Raw genomic sequence first — 25,400 nt, 5'->3', positions numbered from 1 at the left:
CCATGGCAGAGCTGGGGCCAGCCCTGGGCTCCAGTGCCACCCTGACTGGCAGCGAGGGGCAGTGCCAGGAGTTGTTTACCCAGCACTGCTGGTGGAGCAGGGGAAGCTGCAGGGCCGGCATGGCCAAGGACTTCAGCCTCAACCCTGTCAATGAGTGACAGCCAGAGCTGCCAGGGCCTCACTGGGTTAATGATTGTGGGGGCGGCTGGCCAAGAGCCCCTGGGCACGGGGCAAGTGCGGACACCAGGGACACCAGCACCCTGCACGCTGGCTGCACCCCCTGGGCAGAAGGGTCCCCAGGCCCTGCGGAGGCAGGACACGTCCCCTGCTGTGCCACCTCCCGGGCATTCGGCTCCATCAGCCTGTGACCCAGTGCAGGTGGCTCAGTGATGCTCCAGCAGTGGCACAGGTGTCCCCAGGCTGTCCCTGAGTGCCCTGGAGTACCCAAGGGATCTTTCCTTTCATTTGCACCTGGCTCATCATGGTAATGAGTTCTGGCAGTGCTTCATCCTGGGGAAATGGGGCAACTGAGCACCCCTTTGTGCCCACTCCCACAGGCACAGGGCTGGAGGAGCCTTTGGCCACTGTCTGTGCCCTGTGGACATAAGCTTGCTGTGTGTCCTGTGGGTGGATGGAAACTTGGCTGGAGGTGTGTAAGCAGCAGGTAATGATAAACAGGGCTGAGGAGGAGGTGGTGACGGCAGCGCTGGCCTCGCTCCTCTCCTGCTCACCCACTGCACATGCTGGGAGATGTGGTGCCAGGGAAGATGTGGTGCCAGGGAAGATGTGGTGCCAGGGAGATGCAGGCTTTGCCCCACACAGCCCTCAGTACTGCTGGCTGCCCCACACTGAGCCCTGGCGCGGGCTGTGTGCCACCATCACCACCAGTGGCAGGACACACACTGGTGTTGGCACCAGCCATCTCCAACACCCTGGGAGTGAGGCCATTGTGCCCTGGGCAGAGCTGATCCCTCATGGCTGATGCTGTGATGGCACTGAGGTGAGCATGGCCTCACCTCTGGTTTGTGATACCCCAGCAGCACCAGCACCAAGCCCTCCTCCTCCTCCTCCTCTTCCTCTCGTGCAGTGGATGAACCACCTGGCACCAAATGGTGGAGAGCCGAGGCTCCTCCAGCATCACCTCCCAGGCTCTGGGTCCCAGCAGTGCCCGGCTCTGCTCATCACGGCAGCAGCTGAGCTCACCCCAACCCGGGAGTGCCCCGGTACCCTGGGGGGCACGTGCCCCATCCCGCCCCAGGGCTGCGGCTGACCGGGATGGGTGGGGGTTACCCATTAACTGCAGGAATTTCTGGGGAGGAGGTGAGCAGCCAGCGGAGCCGAGGGGCGACACGGGGCTCCTTAGACTTTGCTCTTGGCCGGTGTATAAAGGGCCGTGGTGCCCCACGGGCCACTTTGCTGGAGGGAGGCGTGGATGTGGCATGTGGAAGTGGCACTGCCCTGAGTGCCCGGCCAGCCCCAGGTGAGCTGGGCCCTGGGCAGGAGGAGTCCCCTTCCTGCCTGCCCTGCCTGCCCTTGGGGTGGCACAGCAGCAGCTGGTGGCCCAGGGGACCAACAGATGATGGGATGGTGCTCCTCAGTGGTGCCAGCACTGCAGGGATCTGGGGGGACGTGGCAGCTGGTGCAGCACAGCTGTGGTGACACGCGGCCACCTCTGCTCAGCCTCAGCAGGAGCCATGCTGCCCTACCGGACCGAGAGCCCAGTCCTGCCCGGGCGCTGCCCGGTGCGGGGAGGAAGGGTTGTGCATGGGCCACAGTTTGCCTACTGCCCCAGCCCCCAAGGTAGGTGCCCCCAGCCCTCCTCCTCCTCCTCCTCGTCCTCCTCTTCCTCCTCAGCTCTGCTTCTGGCCAGATGCTGTCCCAGGCAGTGCTGGGCTGTGCTCTGCAGGGAGGTCCCTGCCAGGACAGGGCTGTAACACAGCTGCTGTCTCTCCCCAGCTCTGCACCGGCTGCCAGGTGCCCATGGCTGCCCCTTCACGGTCAGCGCCGTGCCCTGCCCTGAGCACGGCTTCCCCTGCCCCGGCTCCCCCGGGCGCCTGCGTGAGGGCCGCGAGCGCTTCGAGCTGGATGCGCTCCCCTGGCAGGGGCACCGGCTGGGCTTGGATGAGCTGCAGAGGCCAGGTGAGACCCCAGGGGTGTGGGGTCTCACAGCACCTGGGCTGGGGAACACCCCAGAGATCTGACAAAGGCACCTGGGGCACTTGTGGTGCCAGGACTGTGGGGTGCCAGGTTGGGAGGGAAGTGCTGGTGAAGAGACCCTCAGTGTCCTGGGGTGATGTGGGAAGAGCTGAGGGACAATGGGCAGCTGGCACAAGGCACTGCAGGGTGGGAGGAGATGGATGGGACCCTGGGATAGGTGGCATAGCTCGGGACATGGGCCCTGGGCTGTCAGGAGCCATGAAAGTGGAAAAAGGCTGTCAGAGCCTGGGGAGCCAGGGCCATGCCACAGCAGGAGTTTAACACTCTCTCTTGTCTTGCACAGAGCTCGGGTGCTGGGCCAGGGTCCAGTCCTTCTGTGTCTCCCTTCTAAAGGTGCCCCTGATGTTTGGGTTCCTGTACCTCTTCGTGTGCTCTCTGGACGTGCTCAGCTCTGCCTTCCAGCTGGCTGGAGGTAGTAGGGTGGCAGGGATGCCCGGGAACCTGGTGGCACTGGCAGTGCCAGCAGCCTGCACTCACATTCCCTTACAGGTAAGGTGGCGGGGGACATCTTCAAGGACAACGCCATCCTCTCCAATCCAGTGGCTGGGCTGGTGGTGGGCATCCTGGTGACCGTGCTGGTGCAGAGCTCCTCCACCTCCACCTCCATCATCGTCAGCATGGTCTCCTCAGGGTGTGAGTGTGCCCACGAGGCTGCTGGGGACCTGAGGCTGAGGGAGAGGATGGCTGGATGGGGTCATCATGAGCTGGACCATGCAAGGCTAGCAGGTCTATCTGTCTGTCCCCAGTGCTGGAGGTGCGCTCTGCCATCCCCATCATCATGGGCTCCAACATCGGCACCTCGGTCACCAACACCATCGTGGCCCTCATGCAGGCTGGCGACCGCAGCGAGTTCAAACGGTGAGAGCTGCATGGCTCAGGGGACACTGCTGGGGCTGGGGGCAGCTCCTCAGGACCACCTCACACCAATGGGCCCCTTCATGCTGCACAGGGCCTTCGCTGGTGCCACGGTGCACGACTGCTTCAACTGGCTGTCAGTGCTGGTGCTGCTGCCGCTGGAGGTGGTGAGTGGGTACCTGCACCACGTCACCCGCCTGGTTGTGGCCACCTTCAACATCCGCAGCGGGAAAGATGCCCCCGACCTGCTGAAGATCATCACAGAGCCCTTCACCAAACTCATCATCCAGGTCTCCTCAGCTGTTACGTATGCCCCAGGCTGGTGGTGATGCCCCCAGCACTGGTGTCCCTTTGATGGCGGTTGTATCCCGGTGTCCCCAGGCTGGCAGTGGTGTCCCCATGCCAGTGAAGATGTCCCCAGCCTGTGGGTGCTGTTAGCCCCCAGGTGGCCTCTCCAACATGCGTGTTGTTGCAGCTGGACAAGTCTGTGATCACAGGCATCGCGACAGGAGACGAGAGCCTGCGCAACCGGAGCCTCATCCGCGTCTGGTGTGGCCCTGCAACCCCACAGGTGAGGGGCCCGTGGCCCTGCTGGGGCCACCAAACACTTCCACAGAGGTTGGGTGGTGGGCAAGGGCTGGCAAAGCACACTGTGGAGCCAGCTGTAGCCCACCTTCTCCCTGCAGATGGCCTCTGTGGGGCTTGGGCCCCCCCCAAACTGCACATCCCCTGGCCACTGCAGCACTAAGGGCATTGAGGTCCTTCACAACGTCACCATGAAGAAGTGTGAGTGGGTGTGGAGGGCTTGGGCAGGGCTGGGGCACAGGGCATGCAGCTGGGGAGGTGCAAGGGGGGCTGGGGGTTGCACATGTGATGGAGAAGTGCTGGAGCCATGATGTGGGGCAGGGCTGGGAGATGTGCTGGGGTCCAGGTGTGGGGCTGTCTGTGGGGGCAGGTTGTGAGCGGGGCCGGGCCAGCCCCAGCCCCTTGTCCAGCCGTGCTGTGGGGCAGGTGAGCACCTCTTCACCGACACACCACTGCCTGACCTGGCTGTGGGGCTGGTGCTGCTGGCCGGGTCCCTTGTCGTGCTCTGCACCTGCCTCATCCTCCTGGTCAAACTCCTCAACTCCCTGCTCAAGGGGCAGGTGGCCAAAGCCATCCAGAAGGTCATCAACACTGGTGAGTAGGATGGGGACCACATGCCACATGGCCACCCATGCCCATCTCCACCTGCCATCCTCAGACCTGTCCCTGGCTGCCCCTGGCCCCCAGCCCTGATGTGGCCATGGCCATGTCCCTGTTTGTGCCCATGCCCTGGCCATGCCCTGGCAGACCTCCCACACCCGCTCAGCTGGCTCACCGGCTACTTCGCCATGGTGGTGGGTGCTGGGATGACCTTTGTGGTGCAGAGCAGCTCTGTCTTCACCTCGGCCATCACACCCCTGATTGGTGAGTCCCAGCCATTCCTCATCCCCTGCCATGTGCCATCCCGTGGCCTGTGGGTGCTAAAGCACTCAGAGGGACAAAAGGAGCTGTGCCTCCTTGGGAGAGCATGGGGATGGCACTGCCAGGAGTGACAGGGTGCCTCTCCCACAGGCCTGGGGGTGATCAGCATTGAGCGTGCCTACCCACTGACCCTGGGCTCAAACATTGGCACCACCACCACTGCCATCCTGGCTGCCCTGGCCAGCCCAGGGGACAAGCTGGCCAGCTCCTTCCAGGTACAGTCAGCCCGGGGCCATGGCTGGGCTGGATGGGGTAGGGGCAGGGAAGGGGCTGGGGGAAGCCCGGCCTGATGGGGATGCCATCCTTGCAGATTGCTCTGTGCCACTTCTTCTTCAACATCTCGGGCATCCTGCTGTGGTACCCGCTGCCCTTCACCCGCCTGCCCATCCGCATGGCCAAGGCGCTGGGCGAGCGCACGGCCAAGTACCGCTGGTTTGCCGTGCTCTACCTCATCATCTGCTTCCTCCTGCTGCCCTCCCTCATCTTCGGCATCTCCATGGCGGGCTGGCAGGCACTGGTGGGGGTGGGCGCGCCCTTCCTCGGCCTCCTCTTCTTCGTGGGGCTGGTGAACGCTCTGCAGGCACACAGCCCCGGGCGCCTGCCCAAGTGGCTGCAGACCTGGGACTTCCTCCCAGCCTGGATGCACTCGCTGCAGCCGCTGGACCGTGTCATCACCCAGGCCACGCTGTGCTGCACCGACCGCTGCCGCAGCCCTGAGGGCTGGGAGGAGCCCGAGGGCGCTCCCCGCGACAAGGCCAGGCTGGGGCTGGACAACCCTGCCCTCTCCTACCCCGAGGAGATGCCCAGCCCCAGCACGCGGGTGGGCTCCCCTCGCCCGCTCCCGCACGGTGCCACACGGCTCTAGCTGGCATTGCTCACCCGGGCTGCTGCTCCTGTGGCCACTGGTGCCCACCGCCCCTGCTCAGCTGTGTCTAATAAAGGGGGAGTGCTGACACCCCTGCGTGTTCTCTTTGGGTCCTCCCTCTGCAAACCCTACTGTCACAGCTACCCCTCACACCATCACTGCTCAGCCCAGCTGGTGCTGGGGACACACCAAGCACATCATCATGGTGATGATGCCACAGCTAAACCCTGAGCTCTGTAGCCACCTGTACTGAGCTGTCACAGGCAGCATCTTCTTCCCCTGCTTTGTCCCCAAAGGGCTGAGCTGGCAGGGTCCATGGTGCCCCACTGTGTGCCACAGCAGCATATCTGTGATCGAGGCACAGCACAGCCAAGCAAGGTCCTGGGCTGCTGCAGTGACCAGCAGTAGGAGCTGGGATCAGCAGGATGATGACTCGGCATGGTTGGGCAGTGCCCCTGCACCACCAGGCACCCTGGCACCCGTGGCTGGAGCCCTCCTGCCGTGGTGACCCTGAAGGGAGCCCTTTAAGTGGCAATAACAGCTTCTCCCACTGCCCACAGATGTTTGGGTTCCTGCCAGTGATATCGGCCCACCCTTCCCTCCCTCCCTCCTTCCCGCCCGCCCTCCTCCGGACTGGGACCAGCAGAGCCAGCAGCGCTGCCGTGGGAGCCTCTCGGTGCTCCCGGCCCCGCCGCTGTCCTGCATGCCCAGCCGGGCAACCACCGGGCCAGGACGACCTCGCCACCAGACCGGGTCAGTGCAGGAGTGGCGGCAGCCAGGACAGCCCCCGGGGACTCAGCGATGCTGGGACTGAGCCTGCAGCCGCTTCGGGACCGGTGAGCAGGGTGGGGGAAAGCCCCATGGGGCTTCATCTGCGTGAGGGGCCGGGCCAGCATGGAGCCAGCCAGCGCCCTTCCCAACACCTCCGGTAACGGCAGCAGCGCCAGCAGTGCCCCACACTCACCCGCAGCCACGGGGCTCATCTTGCTGGCAGCCCTGTCCGTCCTGCTGGCCACGCTGCTGGGAAACGCTCTGGTGGTGGTGGCCATCTCCACCAGCCGGGCCCTGCAAGCCCCACAGAACCTCTTCCTCGTGTCCCTGGCCTCGGCAGACATCCTGGTGGCCATCCTCGTGCTGCCCTTCTCGCTGGCCAACGAGGTGATGGGCTACTGGTACTTTGGCGGGCTGTGGTGCAGCCTGTACCTGGCGCTGGACGTGCTGCTGTGCACGGCGTCCATCGGGCACCTCTGCGCCATCAGCCTTGACCGCTACTGGGCCGTGACACGGGCGGCGCGGCTCAACCTGCGCCGCAGCCCGCGGCGGGTGAGGGCCATGATCGGGGCGGTGTGGGCGGCGGCGGCCCTGGTGGCACTGCCACCGCTCCTGCGGCCGCGGCCGGGCGGGCGGGAGTGCCAGCTGAGCCAGGAGACCTGGTACGTGCTGGCCTCCTGCGCCGCCTCCTTCTTCGTGCCCTGCCTCGTCATGGTGGCCGTGTACTGCCGCATCTACCGCCTGACTGCCCGGCGCACGGCCGCCCTGCTCGCTGCCCGCTCTCCATGCGCTGCCAGCGGCGATGGAAAGGTGTTGGGCGTGGGGATGCTGAGATGGCGCCACCGGAGCCAGCACCAGAGCATGCTGCTGTGCCGCCGGCGGCTGGTGCGGGCACGGGAGCGGCGCTTCACTGTCGTGCTGGCTGTGGTGATGGGCGCCTTCGTGCTGTGCTGGTTCCCCTTCTTCTTCACCTACAGCCTGGGGGCTCTCTGTGGGCAGGGCTGCCGTGTCTCCAAGCCCCTCTTCAACTTTTTCTTCTGGATCGGCTACTGCAACAGCAGCATCAACCCCCTCATCTACACCCTCTTCAACCGGGATTTCCGTGCTGCCTTCCGCCGGCTCCTCGCCGTCCCGCACCGGCACCGCTCTTAGGGACCCCTTGGGACACTGGGGACGTGGCCACCAGCCCTGCTCAGCGATCACAGCACCCGGCCACGCCACAGACCCTGGATGGCAGTGCCAGTGTGCAGCTCGAGGTGCTTCTGGAACTGCAGGATTGAATAAAATGGGACCAAATCCTATGCCTGGGGCTGGCATCTGCCTCCAGGTTGCTCAGAAAGCGGCACCAACCGCCAGCTCCTTTTGTCACCCGCATCACCCCACAGCTGTGCCTTGCAGCAGTGGTGGTGACAACTTGCTGAGTGAGCCCTCCCCACTCTCAGATGAATGTCTGTGTCCCCCAGCACTCTCTTGTGTAGGGGATGGATCCCATGGCTGCTGTGAGGAGACAAAACCCCCCCCATGGCAGCATCACCAGCGCTGGGTTGATCTCACTGTGCCACCACAGCAGCCCAGCCCAAGCCCTGTGCCTCTCTGTCCCCTCTGGGAACATGTCAGCTGTGCTATGTCATGGGGGCTCTGTGAGGCCACACATGTACCTACAGTGGGGTACAAGGGTTGCAGGTCTGGCGTGGAACACCCCACATCCTGCTTGGGGACTGTTCTGGGATCTTGCTGCAGGAGGGAAAGCAGGAATGACATCCCAGAGCCAGAAAGGCCCTTCTCCCTTGGGAGAGTGTCAGAGATGGGATCGCATGGGAACAGGCTCCAGCACAGCCTGACGTGCAAGAGGCCACAGAGGCAGCTGTGGGGGGAAGACCCAGGGACAACCACATCCCCCTTGGGGGGCAGAGACCGCCCCACACCCACCCTTCCTGGCTGCCTGCCTCGCTCTGCACAGACACCCGGAGGTCAGGGGCTGCTCCACTTCTTCAGCTTTGCTGCTCAAAATAGAAAATCTCAAAACATTGGACTTTCTCTGGGCTAAAAACAGCTGCTGGCGCCTGGGAGCTGGAGCTCAAGGAACACTGGCCCCTGCCAGCTCCCCCAGCCCCTGTCAGGGTGGGTGCAGCTCAGCTGGGCTCTGGGGGGGCTGGATGGGATGGGGGGGCTGGATGGGATGGGGACACTTGCAGCAGTGAGGATCCCTGGGCCATCACTGTGCCTGCTGGCCCCATGTGGGGAGGCTCATGGTGTGAGCTTTGGAGTCAGCAGAGTTCCCAGTGGGATCGGGTTGGGATGGGTCCCTCGGAGGGGTCTGGCCCCGGTGGCTGGAGCTGCTCGGGCACTGCCCACGGAAGGAGCTGCCCTATCACTGCCACCCAGCTTCCCCTCCCACAGCCGCCCTCCTCCTTCTCACAACTAAACAACATTTTGCTTCTAAAAATACCCAGATGAGGGCAACTAGTGGGGACACGGCCGGGTCAGTTCTCCCAGGGGCACCAGCCCTCTGGCAGCAGCCCAGGGCCCCACAGTGCCCTGGCCACATACCCTGGTGCCAACAGGGTCCCAGGCACTGTCCATCCTCCTGGGCATGAGCACACAGCTCCCCTCCACAGATCTGAAAAGCAGAGTGGCAGCTCCACACCTGAGCTGCTGCTGGGTCTGTTGGGGACACCGGGATCCTCTGGACACTGGTGCTGCTCCAGCAGCCTCCCGTTGTCCGTGAGCTTTGTCAGTGATGGGAACGGTGCTGCAGAATGCCAGGTGGGAGGAAACAGAAAATAGCAACCCAAGGGTTAATGCTGGAAATGGATGGAAATAGAGTAATCTCATTTTAAGTTGAAAATAAACATGCTTTGGAAGGAAAGCAGCTCTAAAAGAGGAGCTCTCACACCATGAACTCATCGCTCCAGGCAGTGACAGAGAGATTACCCCCAAGGTGTGGCAGGGCAAAGCATCCTCCTCCTCCTCCTAATCGCTGCAGATTCATACCCTGAAGATGTGACATCTGATTTCCAGTGGATGCTGAAGGGCACAGCAGTACTGACTGCACGGACAGTGAGTGCTTGGAGTAATTTGTGTTATTATCATCCTCACTGCAGCCTGAGGACATGAACCCAAAATCTCTCCTGCCGTGGGCCCAGGCTGCCACTGACAGACACCAGGGGAGGGATCTGCCCATCATCTCCTCCCTGCCCTGGCCAGCACCAGCCTCACACCTGCTGGGAAGGAGGCATCTCCCGTGGGCTGGAGCAAGGTACAGAAGCCGTGGGAAGGCAGAGGTGATGTCCTCACCCCAAAGCCAGGAGCAGCACAAAGCAGGGCAAACATCACTTGGTGTAAGAAGATTAAGGAGTGGTTTTGTGCTCAGGAGAGGCAGGGAGATGGGCAGGTCAGTGAGGGGCTGAGAGGTCATTAAGGGGTGTTCGAGTACAGGCCAGCACTAGAGGGAAACCAGGTGTGCTGGTTCGAACAGGAGAGAGCACAGGACACCGCGGAAACAGCCCCGCCCTGGGGCCGAAACCGACACCCCACAAAGTCCAGGAGAGTCTCTCGGCTGGTGCTGAGCACCGGAGTTTATTTATATTCAACCACTCGGCCCCATCCACCATAGACCAGCCTATCAGTCGCTCTACGTCTGAGTGGCAGCTCCACACCCAATCAGATGACGTGGGAGGAGGGGCTTCCCGTGTGGGCGTACTTGACTCTCTCCCAATCCGTTCGCGGTGCGTCCTGAGTGACATCTCGCCCTCCAATCAGCGCCTGCCCCTTCGTCCCGGGAGCGCTTCGCCGGCGGCCGCCGGATGACGTCACTACTATGGGCCCGCCCCTCCCGCCTCACCTCGCGGAGCCAACTGGAGGGCGGTGGTGCTGCGGAGGGGGCGGGGCTTCCTGAAGGGGCGGGCCAATGGGCGCGCGGCGCGGGAGGAGCGAGGGCAGGCATTGGCCGGGCGGGGCGCGGGGGGCGGGGCGCGGCGGCGGCGGCGGGGGGCGGCGGGCGCGGGCCGAGCGCGGGGAGCGGAGCCGGCGGGAGGTGGCGGCGCCCGCGGGCCCATGGAGCTGGAGAACATCGTCGCCAACACCGTCCTGCTCAAGGCCCGCGAAGGTGAGCGGCGCCGGGCACCGGAGCTGGCGGGGCGGCAGGCCCGGGCTGCGGGCCCCGGTGGTGCCGCCCCGGGGCTCGGCCGGGGCGGTCCCTCCCGGGGCATCGCGGCCTTGGCGGGGAGCGGGGAGGTGGCGGCGCGGGCTGGGCACAGGCATTCGGCTCGCCCGTCCGGCGCGGGGGCTGCCCGGCGCTGTGCTCGCTCCGGGGGTGCCGAGCTCCGTCCCGGGCGGCCTCGCAGATCGCCCCGTCTGCGTCCCGCCTTGCCCGCTCCGGGGCTGCTCCAGCTCCCCCGGCACAGCGTACAGGCAGCTTTGGGTGCCGTAGGAGGAAAAAAAAGTTGATTTCAGTCCGGTAAATGCTGCTTCCCACACACGGGCCGATCCCGAAACTGCGGCGGGGAGCCCCGCCCGCCCCGTCCGCCGCCTTCACAGCAGCCCCGGCCCCATCTGCGGGGCTCCCGGAGCTCTGCTCGGCCCCCAGCGCTCCCGCTGCTCCGGGCCATGCTGAATTCCAGCCCCCCGTGTGGAATGTCCTGAAGACGCAGGGGAGCAGCCTCAGGAGAGGATGGGAAGTTTCACACAGGAACCCGGTCTTTTGCACAGAGGAGCTGCTCCAGCCGGGCATCGATGAGTTCATTAAATCCCATATGTGCTGCACGCTCCCCCCTGCCCCGTGGTGTGCAGTTGGCCAGACCGAGCCATCCTGGAGCCTGAGAGACCCGCTGAAATCCAGTTAGAGGGCTTTGGAGATTAGATTTGTGGGAATAAAAGGCAGCGAAATTAAATTTGCACGGGCAGAAGCATTTCCAATCTGCTCGAAAAGCAGGCTAAGTGTAAGTACTCCTGGCACAGTGACCGTGATGGACCGTGACGTTTGGGTTCATAATGGCGAGGTTTGGTTCAAAACCAAGCAGCAGGGTTTGTGACCTCCAGGCACGGGGCCCAGCCTCACACGGAGTGACCCCGAGACCGGCTCCTGTGGTGCCCTTGGGGAGTGGAGTTTTGGCACTGATGCAGCATGAGGTGCTGGACGGCTGCTGCTCCTGTTTGCAGTTTGCAGGCAGGAACATCCCAGTGTTCCACTTGTGCCAGGTGGTTCTGGGGCTGTGAGGGCCACAGGTGGCCATGCTGCCTGTCCGTGGCTCTCCCACCTGTGGCTGAGTGGCTGTGGTGGCCACTGGGGTAAGCTTGGACAGCTTCTGTGACAGGACAGAGCTGCTTTGCAGGCCAGAACCAACAGGGCTGGGTTCTTAACTCCAGCCCAGCCGTTTTGGAGCTTCCTAGGTTGGTGTGGGAGTGCAGAGCTGAGCTGGAATGTGCTATGGGGCTGCTGACAGCCAACCACAGCATGACCATGCCCTGTGTTTGGTGTGGCCCAGGGAAGGTGAAGGATCCTTGTCCCCCTTGCCCTGACAGAGGGACAACAGAGCAGCTCTCATCCATCACCCAGCCCTGAAGCTTGCTCCTGCTGAGCTCTGGGTGGAGGCAGCCCACCCCTTTCCCCATCCCCAACCCAGGGGTGCTGGGAGGTTGCTGTGCAGGAGCCCAGCTTCCCTCTGCAGTGCTGGGAGGGCGGGGGAGAACCGCGCGTGAAGGGCGCTGGAGCCTCCTTTCAAAGCAAACAACTCAAGGAAATGCAACCTCCGGGTGCTGTGGGGCTTTGCTCTGCCTTTCCTTGAGCTCTCTTGGGGTGAGGATGGCCTGTCCTCCCCTGCCCTCCTTTCGCTGCCCCCATCCGCTGCATTGTGGCTGACATGAAGGTGTCTGCGCCGCTGGTTTCTTCCAGCCCTGCTCACCCTTGAGTCACTTCCTTCCTGAGTTTGTACAATCGTGCGGCCCAGCTGCTGCTGCTGCTGCGGGGCAGATGCACTGCAGGGACCCACGGAATGCCAGGGGCTGGGACCTGGGGCTGGAACCACCTGGGGCTGACCAGGATGGTCCCATCCCACCCATGCTGTGTCTAGGGTTTGGGGCTGAACTGCATCTGCAGTGGAGGAAAGTGTTCTGAGAGTGTTTCTCAAGAGCTGATAAATTATGTTCAACCCCTATGTGATTTCAGAAGGCCGGGCCTTGAGCCCAACTCTTGGCCCGACCACTTTGGCAGGGTGATTTAATGAATTTCCAAAGAGAGGTGGGAAATTGTGTGTGTTGGCACTGGGAAAGCAATCCCTGGAGGCTGGCTGATCCCAGCAGTCGGTACTGAGTGTTTGCTATGATGTAAATTTTTTGGTCTATCTAGAAGCTTTCCCACCCTGTCCTACAGCACTGGGCATTTACTCCAGCAGCTGAAGCTGAAGTAATACCTGGTTCTTGGATCTGGATTTTCTGAGGCTGGCTTATCTCTGGAGAAAGGTGGGAGTGTCCCCACTTCAGAGGTGGGAAACTGAAGCAATGAGCCCCAAGCAATGTAGCGAGTTGTCTGTGGAGCCAGGATTAGAGCAGGAATTCCTGTCTCCCAGCTTCATGTCCTCCATGTGAGAGCCCCTCCCTGGAGTAAGCAATCAGTCTGGAATGAGTAGATGGCATTACTATGGCAGGAAGAGTTTCACACCAAAGCAAGGCATGGCCTGGAGGGGTGATTAGTTATGCAGAGGTGCTGGGGACAGGCCTGGGAGCCAAGAACTGCTGTGGCTGTGGACACTGGTGGGATTCTTCCATCATGAAAGGTCTTCAAGTTCTTGTTTGGGATTTGTTCAGCAGCCAGAGGTTGGTCTGTCCATTTCCAATCGAGGCTCCAACACTTTGGTCCCACCAGGAGATGCTGATACCGTGTCAGTCTTGTTTTCCTTGCCTGGACTTAGAGGCAAGGCTAGGGTGCAGTCAGACACCTTTGCTTCCTGACTCATGGTATTGATTTTGTGTGCCCTGCAGGTGGTGGAGGAAACCGGAAAGGCAAGAGCAAGAAATGGCGCCAGATGCTGCAGTTCCCCCACATCAGCCTCTGCGAGGACCTTCGGCAAACCCTGGGTGAGATGCAGGGCTGGGTGGGAGGTGTGCACCCCAAGCTGAGTGTCAGGGACATATAACAGGGCAAATCCCAGCCAGGATTACTTGGAGTTCAGAGTGTAGGGAAGAAATAATGGGTGGGTAAGTGGCTGATGATGTAGCCACACACCTGCAAGGCTGTGATGAGCTTCACTAGGGGAACATCACCTTCTGTGTCAAACAGACATGCTCCATGCTGCAGAGTTTTGGAGTGTCACTCTGGGGTGACTTTGCAAAAATAACAAAGGTCCTGCTAATATTTTCTGTTCTTCTTGGCTGGATTCAGCTCAGCTTCACAGGCCTCAGCTTCTAACATTCAAGCAGTAAACTTGGGTTCTTGCTGTGTGGAGTGGATGAGAACTGGCGTTGAGCAGGGCTTGGCCTGTCATTTTCATTCTGTACTTTGTACTCTTCATGGTTTTAATGTTGTTTGTGCAGCAGGCTTGGTCCTGAGATCATGTGAAATTGTTTTGGGGCACAGAGGGTGCAAGTGCTTTGCTTCCTGGGAAGAGGAGAGCTTGTTTAAGTTTTCAGTCTGGATTCAGCTGCCAGCTGGAGAGTGGCACAGCACTGGCCTTGTTTCAGAGCCAGTGCCACTGAAACCAATGGGTTTGGGAGGTTTCTGCAGCTCAAATCCCCAGTTCTGCCCTGCCCAGGTTTTCTAGTCCTGGGAGTCCTTTGGGCCCCACAGAACTGTAGTGCTTGGAGAACCTCAACCTCACTCATCCACACTGTAACCCTCATGTTCACAGCAGCCCAGTGCAGGCTGTCCCCACCTCCCTCTGCCACACAACCTGTGCACCATCTCTCAGGGCTGGCTTCACAGCCAGAGTGACTGTGTGGTGACTCCAGCCTTGGATTTGCTGCTGGCTGCCTCTCTGGAGCAAGGTCTGAGGGCTGAACAGGGCTTGGGCTTGGGCTCTCCTTGCAGCTCCCATCTTGTCCATCCAAATCCCTTCTTTGACTTGCAATGCCCTCAGCAGAGCTTTCCCTCAGCTTTTGTCCACCCTGTGCCTGCAGCCACCCTTCCTGTGGCTGTCATGATGTTTTCCAGCACTGAACTTCACCCATTTGCCAGTGCTGAGTGCTGGTGGTCTCCATGTCTGCTGTCCTGCTATCCAGGACAGTGACCTTGTGAAGATTTGGGAAGCAAGTCCCTCTCAGCCACTGGCTGTCACCACCAGTGTCTCACTTCCCCTCGGAGAGGCACGTGAGAAGTGCTCTGACCCAGGTGGCAGCAGTTTCTCTTGGTTTTCCCATGGGAGAGATGACCCTGTTCCTTGTGCTTGGGCACTCTTTGGCTGGGGTGTCTTTCTTTTCACCTCATAGTTTCTGGAAAGGCATTTCTTTCCTATTCCAGATTCTTGGCAGGACTGTGGGCACGGTGGGCTGGTTGCCCATTGCAGAATTAAACTTTTTGTGCCCTGACCACAGGGAGTAACCTCTTGTGAGCCTGGGCAGCAACCAGGGCAGCTGAAAGCTTCTGATCTCGCCGACAGCAAATTCTGGTCCTCCCCAGCTGAAGGGAACTCCTTCCCCTGCAGACACAAGGAAACCAGCTGGGGCGGCGGAGCTGGTGAGGCCACCTCCTCCCCCACCACAGCCCGCCTGGCTCTGCACTCTCCTGCACCCTCAGGAAGCTGCAGCTTCCTCGGGAGAAACTGCTGCACAGGGAGAGGAAGGCTGGGAGTACCCAGCGCTGGGATCCCCTGGGTGGCTGCACATCTGCTCTGCAGGCAGCCCTCGGTGGCAGTGGCTGTCACAGAAATGTGTTCTGGCCTGGGATCAGACGTCTTCTGAGTGGAAGGGGAGGAAGAAAGCAGAGAACTGGAAGTGCTCTGGATAGTCAAAGGCGTTTGTGCGTGGGCTGCCAGAGTTCAGAGAGGGGTAGGAGGAATCTGCAAGAGTTGATGTACGAGCAAGTGGCTGTCCCATGGAGAAGGGAGTTCTGACTGCTGTGTGCACATCAGCAAGGCATCTGTGGGAATGGTGCCTCCCATTTTGATGCTGCTGCTTCCAGCAAGGCCTTTGGGAACACAAATGGTTTGAAGGAGTCATCAGAACAACTCTTGGCCTGGAAGATCTGCCTTGAGATAAGCTTGGTGTGTTCCTCATGTTCCAAGGAAAGTTGTGTGGCTGGAGTAGTTGGTTGATCTCTGTGGAGAGAGAAGAGAGCCTTTAGGCAAGCAGCTGATATGGAGGTCCTTTGCTGGGAACAAGAGGTTCAGGCTGAACAGAGCAGCAGGTCAATCCTCTTTCTGGGAAGAGCATCTTCCATAGGGGAACATAAAACCTCAGCAATGGCCCTTGTCCCACTGGGTGCGCTTCACTCTCCTGGGAGTCTCAGGCTGGTGGCACCTGTCAGCAGCCCAGCTGAGGAGTCACAGTAACCCCAGGGCTGCCTGGGCTGGGACTGCTCCTTTGGGATTTGTTGGGGTGACCTTCTCCTCGTTTGCAGAGCGGGACTACCACAGCCTGTGCGAGAAGCAGCCCATCGGGCACATGCTGTTCCGGCAGTTCTGCGAGACGCGCCCCGAGCTCTCACGCTGCGTCAAGTTCCTGGATGCTGTGGTAAGAGCAGAGCCCATCAGGCTTCACTGGGGGAGGCAGGGATGTTCCTGACACCCTGGGCATGAACTGGTTGGCTGGGTCCTCCAGCAGGTACTTCTGGGCAATAGGGTTTTCCTGTAGGAAAAACCTGTGAGTCGGAGCCTGGATAGGGCTGGTCCTTTGCTTTGGGAGATGTTTGCTGGAGATCTGGTTTTCAAGGAAACCATGGGAAACTTTGGGCAGAGAGTGTTGCTGCCCCACAGCTGTTGCCCAGTAGCAAGGCTGGGTTTCTGGCTGGACCTGCCCCTCACACTGCTCTCTCCAGGCAGGGTACGAAGTGGCTCCAGATGAGAAGAGGAAGGAATGTGGGCAGCACCTGATTGAAAAGTACTTGAAGCCAAACGTGAGTAAGAGGGTTGTGTTTGCTGTCTGCAAGGGTAGAACAGTTGGAAAGCCAACAGCTGACATTGCCTATGTCCTGCCACAGCCAACATGCTGAGCCACCACACCACCTCACAAGCTGCCACACTGCTTTGCCCACTGACCCTAAAGCAGGTCCTTGTGCTCTCCTCCCTATGCCTGACTCCATCCCTTTGTCCCCAGAGTGAGGACCACGTGCCTGAAGTTCCCTCACAACTGGTGGATGCCTGTTGTGAGAGGCTGGAGCAGGAACCTTCCAAGGAACTCTTCAAGGAATGCACTAAGTAAGTTAGTTGGAGGGCTGGGCTGTGCCTGTGGGTCACACATGGCACAGGGATGATCTGCAGCTGACTCACCTTGTCCCCTGTGGTCCCTTCCTCTGGGAGAGTGAGAGCTGATACTGAGGCTGGGGCCTGGGGAGTTTTGGACCAGCAGTTTGCAGCCCAGCTCCAGGAAAGTGAGCACAAGGGTATCTTGGGCTCTGGGAGCCACGAGCTGCTGCAGAAACCTCTGTCAGTCCTCCCAGCTGGAGCTGCCATTTGGGAAGACCCTGTTCCAATGCTATTCCCAGTGTTGTGCCAGGATCTTGTAGGCTCCTGCCGAGCTGAGCCCATAGCTGCAGTGTGTGCCAGCTGTCCTGTCCTGCCTGCTGCAGCAGTGGCTGTTGTGGTTGGGTCACTCTGGCTGTTCTGCAGGGCTCTAAGGTCACCTCTGTTCCCATCACAGAGGTGGTGGCCAAGGTCCCGGCTCTGGGTGTGAAGCGGAAGCTCTTGGGCAAGCCAGGCTTGCAGCCTCACCCCTCCCTGCACAGTAGCTGGAGTGTGTTGCCTCACTGAGAGCAGGGCTGTGGCAACACGTTTGCTGCAGTCTTCTGGGGAGCGTTAGCTCCGTGTGTGGTAACCAGTGCTGTGTCTGAATGCAGAGCCTCCGGGCTGGGCCCTGCCTGCTCTTGGCAGGCTCTGAAAGGGGAGAGCCCATCCGCTTCTCCTTGATGCGTGTTCCCAGTCTAGACACTGTGTCTAAGGCTCCTCACTCCGCTGGGCAGCCCTGGCACAGCTCTCCAAGGCAGTTAGCTCATTGGAGCAGGATCCCCTGTGGCCTTTTGTGCTGGATATTCACTGATAGTGAACAGCTCAGTGCCTGGTGCTGAATGTTGCTAGCAGCTGATTACAGCCTGTGTGCACGTTTGCCCTGTGAGCAGAGGGGCAATTGCTGAGTCCTATTGTCCCCCTTTGTCCTGCAGCCCTGGCTGATGCCAAGAGGCCACAATTAGCAGTGCCAGCTGGGTCCCAGGGTGCTGCATTTGTCACAGTGGTACCTCCAACGCACCTTCCTTTGCACCAGGCTTAGCATGGAGCGGGGCTGTGTGGGTGATTCTGCACCAGGCTGGGTGAGAGATGGCAGAGTCCTTTGGAGCTGTTCCCCTCCTCTTTCCTGGGGCTGCTGGCTTCTTCCAGGGCTGTGACCAGCTCTCAGGAACTGTGCTGGCTCTGCTCTCTCCTAGGCTTATCCACGACTACCTGAGCGTGGCTCCCTTTGCCGACTACCTCGACAGTTTGTACTTCAACCGCTTCCTGCAGTGGAAATGGCTGGAACGGTAACACTCCCCTCACCTCTGGGGAACCTGCACCCTCCTCACACAGCCTGTCTGAGGGCTCCCTGGGGCTCCTTCCCATGCTGGGCCCTGGCCTTTGCTGTCCCTCAGAGCCCTTTACTGGCACCAGCAGCAGCCCCAGCCTCGTGGGGAGGCAAGGCTGGGTTGGGCAGGGGTTTGGGGTGAGCCACAGTCTGTCAGGCCAGGGCATGGAGCCCTCTCACTGCTCACATCTCACTCTGGTTTACTTTTCCCTCACAGGCAGCCAGTGACCAAAAATACTTTCCGCCAGTACCGTGTGCTGGGTAAGGGCGGTTTTGGGGAGGTGAGTAACCACTGCTTCCTCTGCACTCAGGGTACCAGGCAGCCCCATTGCCTGCTGCCAGAGGCAGGCCTGGCTTGGCCATCAGGGTGCCACCAGCTGCTCCAGTGCCTGGAAGCAGGTGCTGCTGGCTGTGGGGCTCTGTGCTGGGCTGTGTTTTGGGCCTTGTGTAACCTGTCAGCTCCCCCTGAGAGGCAGGAGCTCACCTCTGTCCAGCTGCTGGAGGTGTGGGAGGTGCTGTGTGGGTTGGTAGCACGAGCCCTGTGGTGCCTACTGCTAACTGGGCAATCAGGTCTGTTCCCTGTGTCTCAACAGGGCAAACTGCACTCCTGAAAACTTCCTGCCAGGCTTCCTTCTGTTTATGAAGTGGCCTTCTGTCTTCCTATGCACCAGCCATGGTGCTGCTAAAGGTGTTTGAGGCATTAGAGCTGGCTCCTGCTTCTCTGTAACATCTGGAGCTGTCACTGTGTCTTTGCTTTGACAATGGGCTTCTTTGCCTTCCTGTGCCCCTTCCTGAGAGCAGAACCTAGAGCAGAACCTAGACCCTCACTCTGGAAAAGGGAGGGTGCTGAGCCTTGTCCTCCCTCCAGGTGTGTGCCTGCCAAGTGCGTGCCACAGGGAAGATGTATGCCTGCAAGAAACTGGAGAAGAAAAGGATCAAAAAGAGGAAGGGAGAAGCCATGGCCCTGAATGAAAAACAGATCCTGGAAAAAGTGAACAGTAGGTTTGTAGTAAGTACATAGGAATTGCTCTCACTTTGCTGCAATGCTGGATTCTTCCTCCAACCAGCCAGCCTGGCACCTCTGTGCTCCTCACCTGCTGTGGAGGGGCAGGAGTAGGCTCTGCCCATGGTGCAGGGTCCTGGTGGCTGCACATCTCTCACAAGGCTGGAGTGTGGCAGGACCTTTACTGCCTCCACAACATGCTATAAATGCCCCCAGAGTCAGCCCCAAACACCCATCTGGTGTTACAGGCGCCTTTGTGACTTTTGGGGCACGAGTAAACAGTGAGAACTGTCTCTCCAGACAGTGGTCTGGGGAGAAGCCCAGCCCTGAGCTGTGTGACTGGGAGCTCTGCCTTGGTGCACTGAGGTGTGGAAAGCCTGAGCCTCCCTTTGCAGAGGGTTCATCAGATGCTGCCTGCCCGTGGGGGGAAGCAGCTTTGGCTTGGGGAAAGTGTCCTCCCTGTCTGAGGAGAGCTGGGGGTGTGCTGGGACTGCTGGGTGCTGCCATGTCCTCCCTGGGTTTGCACAGTTCCTCCTCTGCTGGCAAAGGCCCAGCCCTGAGCCTGTGAGTGGCTGCTTGGGTGGCAAAGTGTCCATGGGAGTGTGGGCACCTCCCTGTTCCAGCTGTGTCTTCTAACAGCCTTTCTGCCCTGAATTGCAGGTGAGCTTAGCCTATGCATATGAAACTAAAGATGCTCTCTGCCTAGTGCTGACCCTCATGAATGGAGGGGACCTCAAGTTCCATATCTACCACATGGGAGAGGCTGGTTTTGAGGAGCCCAGGGCAGCTTTCTATGCTGCTGAGATCTGCTGTGGCCTGGAGGACTTGCACCAGGAGAGGATTGTGTACAGGTGCGTGCTGCCTGGGCCCTGCTGGGAGAGCTTGTAGGGCCTGCAGCAGCAAGAGGGTTCCTGCTGCTCTTGCCAGCCCAGCTGGGTCTGTCTGCTCAACAAAATAACCTCAGGCTTGAAAGCAGCACAGAGCTGAGTGAGAGGAATCGGGAACAGAAAGCTGATCTTGTGGGAGAAAGGGAGACCTTAGCTTGGCTTCCTTGTGCTGGTAAATGATCGCCAAGAACAGGATGTGATCATGCTGTGAATGGCTCAGGGCAGGCACTGAGCTCCCTGGGCAGTATTGACACTAGAACAAAGGAGGGTAGGCTGCCCCAACGTGCTCAAGAGCTGGGGAGGAGGGAAAACAAGTGGATTGACTGTACTCTCAGGGGTGTGATGCAGTGTTAGGATAGCATGGCTAAACACTGGCCAGGAAGTCCCTTCTGGTCCTTCCTTGCCCTGGGGCAGGATGAGCAGAGAAGCCTCTGCTCCATACTGAGTTCTGCACCTGCAAAGAGGGAACCATCATCAGGCTCAGTGCAGAGGGTTGAAGGTTGTTGTGTTCCACCTTTCTGCCCAGGAGGGGAGAGCTTGCAGGGTCACCTCTGGGACAGAGGGTGAGGGGAAGGTTATCTGTGTGCCTGAGGCAGGGGCATTGCATCCTAAAGTTGCTTATCTGTGACTTGTTGAGATGTGGTTGTTGCTCGTGTCCTTTGCTTTGAAGGCTTCTTGCTAATCAAGTCCCTTCTGTCCTAGGGACCTGAAGCCAGAGAACATATTACTGGATGACCATGGTGAGTGCAGGGGCAAGAGGAGCTGTGAGCCTGAGTTTTTTCTTACTCTGCTTGAACCAGGGTTACCCTGTGTTTTTGGCAGCTTCAAACGCTGCCCCCCGACTTTCTCCTGTTAACTTGTCCCCTCCTCTGCGCAGGACACATCCGTATCTCAGACCTGGGACTGGCTGTGCATGTGCCAGAGGGCCAAACAATCAAGGGCCGGGTGGGGACAGTTGGCTACATGGGTAAGTGGCCCTGCTTTAAGCAAAAAGTGGTTCCAAAGATGTGCTCTGCCTGCCCTCACCCATCCCTCACCCCGCTCCTCCGCAGCTCCGGAGGTGGTGAAGAACGAGCGCTACACATTCAGCCCGGACTGGTGGGCCCTGGGCTGCCTGGTGTACGAGATGATCGAGGGCCAGTCGCCCTTCCAGCAGCGCAAGAAGAAGATCAAGAGGGAGGAGGTGGAGCGCCTGGTGAAGGAAGTGCAGGAGGAGTACTCGGAGAAGTTCTCGCCCTGCGCCCGCTCCCTCTGCACCATGGTATGGCTGTGCAGCCCTGTCCCTTCCCTCTGCACCATGGTGTGGCTGTGCAGCCCTGTCCCTTCCCTCTGCACCATGGTATGGCTGCACAGCCCTGTCCCTTCCCTCTCTGCACCATGGTGTGGCTGTGCAGCCCTGTCCCTTCATTCTCTGCACCATGGTATGGCTGTGCAGCCCTTTCCCTTCCCTCTCTGCACCATGGTGTGGCTGTGCAGCCCTGTCCCTTCACTCTCTGCACCGTGGTGTGGCTCTGCAGCCCTGTCCCTTCACTCCCACCACTCCTGTGCATGCAGCAGCAGGATACTGGAGCTGCTCCCTGCAGCAGTTTCCCTTGTTCCTGATAAGGCAGCACAGGAGGATTCAGAGTGCCTTCATTCCTTACCCAGCTGCCTGGCAGGCCTGTGCTCTCCCTAGAACACACTGCAGGAACCCAGGGCTGCTCCTGCACAGAGCACCCTGGACATTGGTTTCCTTTGTGTCACAGCTCCTGTGCAAAGACCCCTTGGAGCGCCTGGGGTGCCGAGGAGCTGGGGCCAAGGAGGTGAAGGAACACCCTCTCTTCAAGCACCTCAACTTCAGGAGGCTGGAAGCAGGCATGCTGGACCCTCCCTTCAAGCCAGATGTAAGTGCCCATCTGTTCCTGACCTTGTCAAGGGAAGAGGGAGCCCTGGCATGGGGAGATGGGGCCCATCCCCTTCCCTGGACCTGGCAGAACAGGGGTCCAGCAAGCTCTGGGCTGCAGGGAGAGGTGGCCTTGGCTTAGCCATGAGCAACAGTTGGAGGTGGTGGCATCAAGGTGGAGCCTGGCATTAGAGCAATCTTTGTGCTGCATAGCCCCAGGCCATCTACTGCAAGGATGTGCTGGACATCGAGCAGTTCTCCACGGTGAAAGGGGTGGAGCTGGAGCCCACAGACAACGACTTTTACCAGAAGTTTGCTACAGGAAGTGTGCCCATTCCTTGGCAGAATGAGGTGGGTCTTTGCTCCTGCTTGTGCCCACCATGGCCGAGGGCAGTGTCCCTGTGCTGTCCCCACTGCTCTCATGCTCTGCTGGGCATGATGGTGATGGGCTCCATGTGGCAGTTGCTGCAGCCTTCTTTTCCATCTTTCCCAGATGATCGAGACAGAGTGTTTTAAGGAGCTGAATGTCTTTAGCACAGATGGCACAGTGCCCCCAGACCTGGACTGGAAAGGGCAGCCTTCTCCACAGCCCAAAAAAGGGTTACTCCAGCGCTTGTTCAGCAGACAGGTAAGGGTTTGCCCAGTGTTTCCTCCCCAGCCAGTCTCCCAGCAGCAGTGATCCTGCTCCTGCCTGTGCCAGGCAGGGCTGGCAGGGAGGTGGGCACGAGAGGGCAGTGAGCAGTCTCCCCTGGTGCTGGGTGGCCAGACCCCAGAGCTTTCAGGGGCACCTGTGCAAGGAGCCAGCCCCTGTCTAGCTGGCACTCCCCGTGCTGGGGGAGTCAAGGGGGCTGGAAAGGAGGGTCCTGGCTAAACATGCTGGAATCACCCAGGCAGAGGGATGCTGAAGACTATAAAATATTCAATCATGTCCCTTCTGACATGAATAATACCATCCCTTAGCAAGTCCTTGCTCTTGGAATGGGCTGTCTGGGCTCCCCAGAGCACTTTGCCAGATCTTGAGCCAGGCAGAGAGCAGCTCTTTTGAGGGATGAGGAGAACAGAAACAGCTTGCAGCTGTTGTGGGCTTGTTTGTCTGCCTATTTCCTCTGCCTGGGACAGTCTTTGCCTTCTTTCCAGGCCTGGCAAAGCCTGGGCTGCTGCCTCTCAGCAGCTGTGTGCAGCTGTAGGACTCCAGCATGGTTGGCTCTGGACCCACTCAGCCACCTGGTGCTGACTCCTGCTCCTTGGCAAGCTCCGAGTTGTGCTTTGCAGTTCAGTGGGCTGCCCTAGCCCGAGCCAGCTCTGGAGATACCCAGCCCTTCCCCAGGCAGCCAGGACCTGCCAGAGGATGGGCAGCTGTTTGTAGAAGGGGTTGAGCTGTGATTTCCCACGTGTTTTTTCTTTCCAGAGGTGAGCAGTCACTCCTGGCTGCTCTGCTCAGGGAAATACCCGGTGGCCCACGGACATGGCAAGATCTGGGAAAGAGGAGTGTTACCCTTCAGTGCCTATTCCCTTCCCCTGGCAGAGCACAACCTGCTTGTTGTTCTAACTGCCCCCTGAGCCACTAATCCAGCATCCCTGCTCTTGCTGCCTTTGTGGGGGAGGCCTTGCCCTCAGCTTGAGCCAAAGTTGCCCCTGCACTGCTGCTGCTGGGAGTTCTGCTCCCAGGGGGCTGTGGGGAGTTTCCTTCACTCCTCTCTGGATGACCAGGACACACAGAAGGGTTGAGAAACTGTGAAGGGTTTGGCATTGCCCCATGCTCAGACTCCCTTTTCATCAAAAAGGGCTTCAGCTGCTCTCGTGGCCAGCTGAGCCCTGAGCAGGGCTGAGCATCTGTGCTGGCACTGAGCTTGTGTCCCTGGGTGGCTGCAGTCCCTGGAGCCCAGCTTACCAGAGCTTCTGAGCCAGCCAGCTGTGTGCTCACCAGTCTGCCTGCCAGGGGCTGAACCTCCAGATGCAGCTGGACTGTTCTCTGCAGTCTGGGGATCCCCTCCTGCCCCTTGCCTCCATGTAACCCTCCTGCACACAGGCTGGGGTGGGGGGGAACCTGGCCCATCCCTGCCAGAGGGCAGCTGTAGGCTGGGTTGTGTGACCATGCTCACCCTCTGCTTGCTGTGCTCCTCTCTCCCTCCCTCCTCCCTCCCCTTGCCCTTCTGACTTCAGGACTGTTGTGGAAACTGCAGCGACAGCGAGGAAGAGCCCACCCGGCTGTAGAGCACAGCTTGTTCTCCAGCCCGAGACCCCCTTGCCTCTCCCGAGTGCCCAGCCTGAAGGACACGGTCGCAGTGGCCCCACAAGGTGGATTTGTTTACAGTTTTATACGTCTGCATGTGAAGACTGTGAGGATGATTCCAAGGCTGGCAGCCGCACACGACTCGGGTTGAGGCGCCTCTGACCACGGGCAAGCCCTGAGACCAACCCGGACGCTTCCAAATCTGCCCCTTGGGATGGTGCTGGTGCTGCTGCCGCTCCTGTGCCGGGCCCAGGGAGGGAGGGATGGTTCCAGCGTGGGCCGAGGCCAGGCTGGAGCAGCTCTGCTGACACATTCCACGGTGCCCGAGCGGCGCCACAGGTTGGATGTATATTTATATATGTTGGTCTGTACATATCACATGTTGGTTTTTAGTCTATGGGTGGGGGCCTGCACTGCCCCCACCCTGTCACAGGCACAAATGTCCTCCTATGGGAGGAGTGACTGTCCCAGCTTTGTTCCAGGGAGTCCTGGACAGAGGCCTTCTGTGCCTTGAGGTGTCTAAATCATCTTTCCTGGACCTTTCTGGCCGTGCTGAGGTGTCCTGGCTCCAGCGGAGTCCATTGCTCAGCCTCGAGGCACAGGGAAGTGCTGTGCCAAAGCGTCCCCCATTGTGTCCTGGCAGCAGAGCGTCACTGCCTTGTCCTCGTGTCCCTGTCTGCTGGAGCCTGCTGCCTCCTGCCTCGTCTCACACGTGCTGCCAGCTCCAGTGAGCTGATCCCGAGCCCCTCTCCAGACCACTGGCATAGCTGGACACAGCCACTCCCAGGCACCTGCTGCTGCTGTGGCCACAGGGTTGGTCTGATCCCGGCACACTGCAGGGTGGTGGCAGCGCAGTTCCACCAGCTCTGGACCTGTGCATTCCAGAGGTGTGGCCGTGCCCAGGCCCAGCTCAGTGGTGGAGGAGCAGACACATAAAGGACCCTGCTCTCAGGGAGCAAAGCTGTGATAAAGGGAATGTCCCTCCTGGGGTCATGTGAAACTGTGACCCAAAAGTGAGAGGGCTGGGACCAGCTTAATGTGTGTCCCCAGGGGTTCTGGGCAGCCAGCACAGCTCCTGCACCCATGGGCAGGAGCCCTCTGTGGGGAGCAGCGTGGGGATCAGCCCACCTCTCCATTCAGCTTGTCCTGTCCCCTCTTGTGTACACTTGTCCCAGCTGTGTCCTGAGCAATAACTTGTCCCTTCTCTGTGTGTGTGTGTGCACACGTGTGTGCGTGTGCTGCTGCCTCTGCTCATTCTGAGCCAGGCCCCCCAGGGGGGCTGAGCACCTACTTGGACCTGTGGTATCATTTGCTTGCCTTGCACTAAAGTTGGAGAGTATTTAAATTTTTAACCTTTTGTTAAGTGTAAAGATTTGCTGTGCCTTGTATTGCTCTCATGTCATGGGGGACCTGCTCCGGGCCATACAGGGTTGGTGGCTGTAAGGGGAGTGGGGCCCTTGTTTCTGGGCTGCCATGGGCTC

General features: G+C 60.0%; 3 protein-coding genes across 4 annotated transcripts; all 3 read left to right on the top strand.

The window, feature by feature from the left end:
- The first annotated feature begins 27 nt into the window (after window positions 1-27).
- SLC34A1 (solute carrier family 34 member 1) lies at window positions 28-5,736 on the top strand. Its single transcript, XM_071443557.1, has 12 exons — window positions 28-1,800; window positions 1,957-2,139; window positions 2,501-2,629; window positions 2,707-2,850; window positions 2,964-3,075; window positions 3,167-3,362; window positions 3,548-3,643; window positions 3,759-3,858; window positions 4,084-4,251; window positions 4,405-4,521; window positions 4,669-4,793; window positions 4,889-5,736. The coding sequence occupies exons 1-12, from the start codon at window positions 1,695-1,697 to the stop codon at window positions 5,441-5,443; spliced, it is 2,031 nt and encodes a 676-aa protein (XP_071299658.1). The 5' UTR covers window positions 28-1,694; the 3' UTR covers window positions 5,444-5,736.
- Window positions 5,737-6,061: 325 nt separating this feature from the next.
- On the top strand, window positions 6,062-7,553 carry LOC139597820 (alpha-2Db adrenergic receptor-like). Its single transcript, XM_071443556.1, has one exon. The coding sequence runs from the start codon at window positions 6,338-6,340 to the stop codon at window positions 7,364-7,366; it is 1,029 nt and encodes a 342-aa protein (XP_071299657.1). The 5' UTR covers window positions 6,062-6,337; the 3' UTR covers window positions 7,367-7,553.
- Window positions 7,554-10,200: 2,647 nt separating this feature from the next.
- Window positions 10,201-25,271, top strand: GRK6 (G protein-coupled receptor kinase 6). 2 transcript variants are annotated; one of them, XM_071443549.1, is made up of 16 exons: window positions 10,201-10,322; window positions 13,193-13,288; window positions 15,765-15,877; window positions 16,182-16,259; window positions 16,460-16,560; window positions 17,781-17,873; window positions 18,132-18,195; window positions 18,783-18,923; window positions 19,578-19,768; window positions 20,507-20,544; window positions 20,682-20,771; window positions 20,857-21,065; window positions 21,550-21,687; window positions 21,900-22,037; window positions 22,180-22,314; window positions 23,850-25,271. In XM_071443549.1, exons 1-16 carry the CDS (start codon window positions 10,271-10,273, stop codon window positions 23,898-23,900), a joined length of 1,728 nt encoding a protein of 575 aa, XP_071299650.1. In that variant the 5' UTR covers window positions 10,201-10,270; the 3' UTR covers window positions 23,901-25,271. The 2 variants fall into 2 exon arrangements, with proteins under 2 accessions (XP_071299650.1, XP_071299651.1); XM_071443550.1 differs by lacking the exon at window positions 23,850-25,271 and adding an exon at window positions 23,095-23,842.
- Window positions 25,272-25,400: the final 129 nt, after the last annotated feature.

The sequence above is a fragment of the Agelaius tricolor genome, unplaced genomic scaffold (genome assembly GCF_023055355.1).
Source record: "Agelaius tricolor isolate 1412-34295 unplaced genomic scaffold, bAgeTri1.0.p SCAF_18, whole genome shotgun sequence".
Taxonomy (NCBI): Eukaryota; Metazoa; Chordata; class Aves; order Passeriformes; family Icteridae; genus Agelaius; species Agelaius tricolor.
This window is presented reverse-complemented; position numbering and strand designations above follow the sequence as displayed.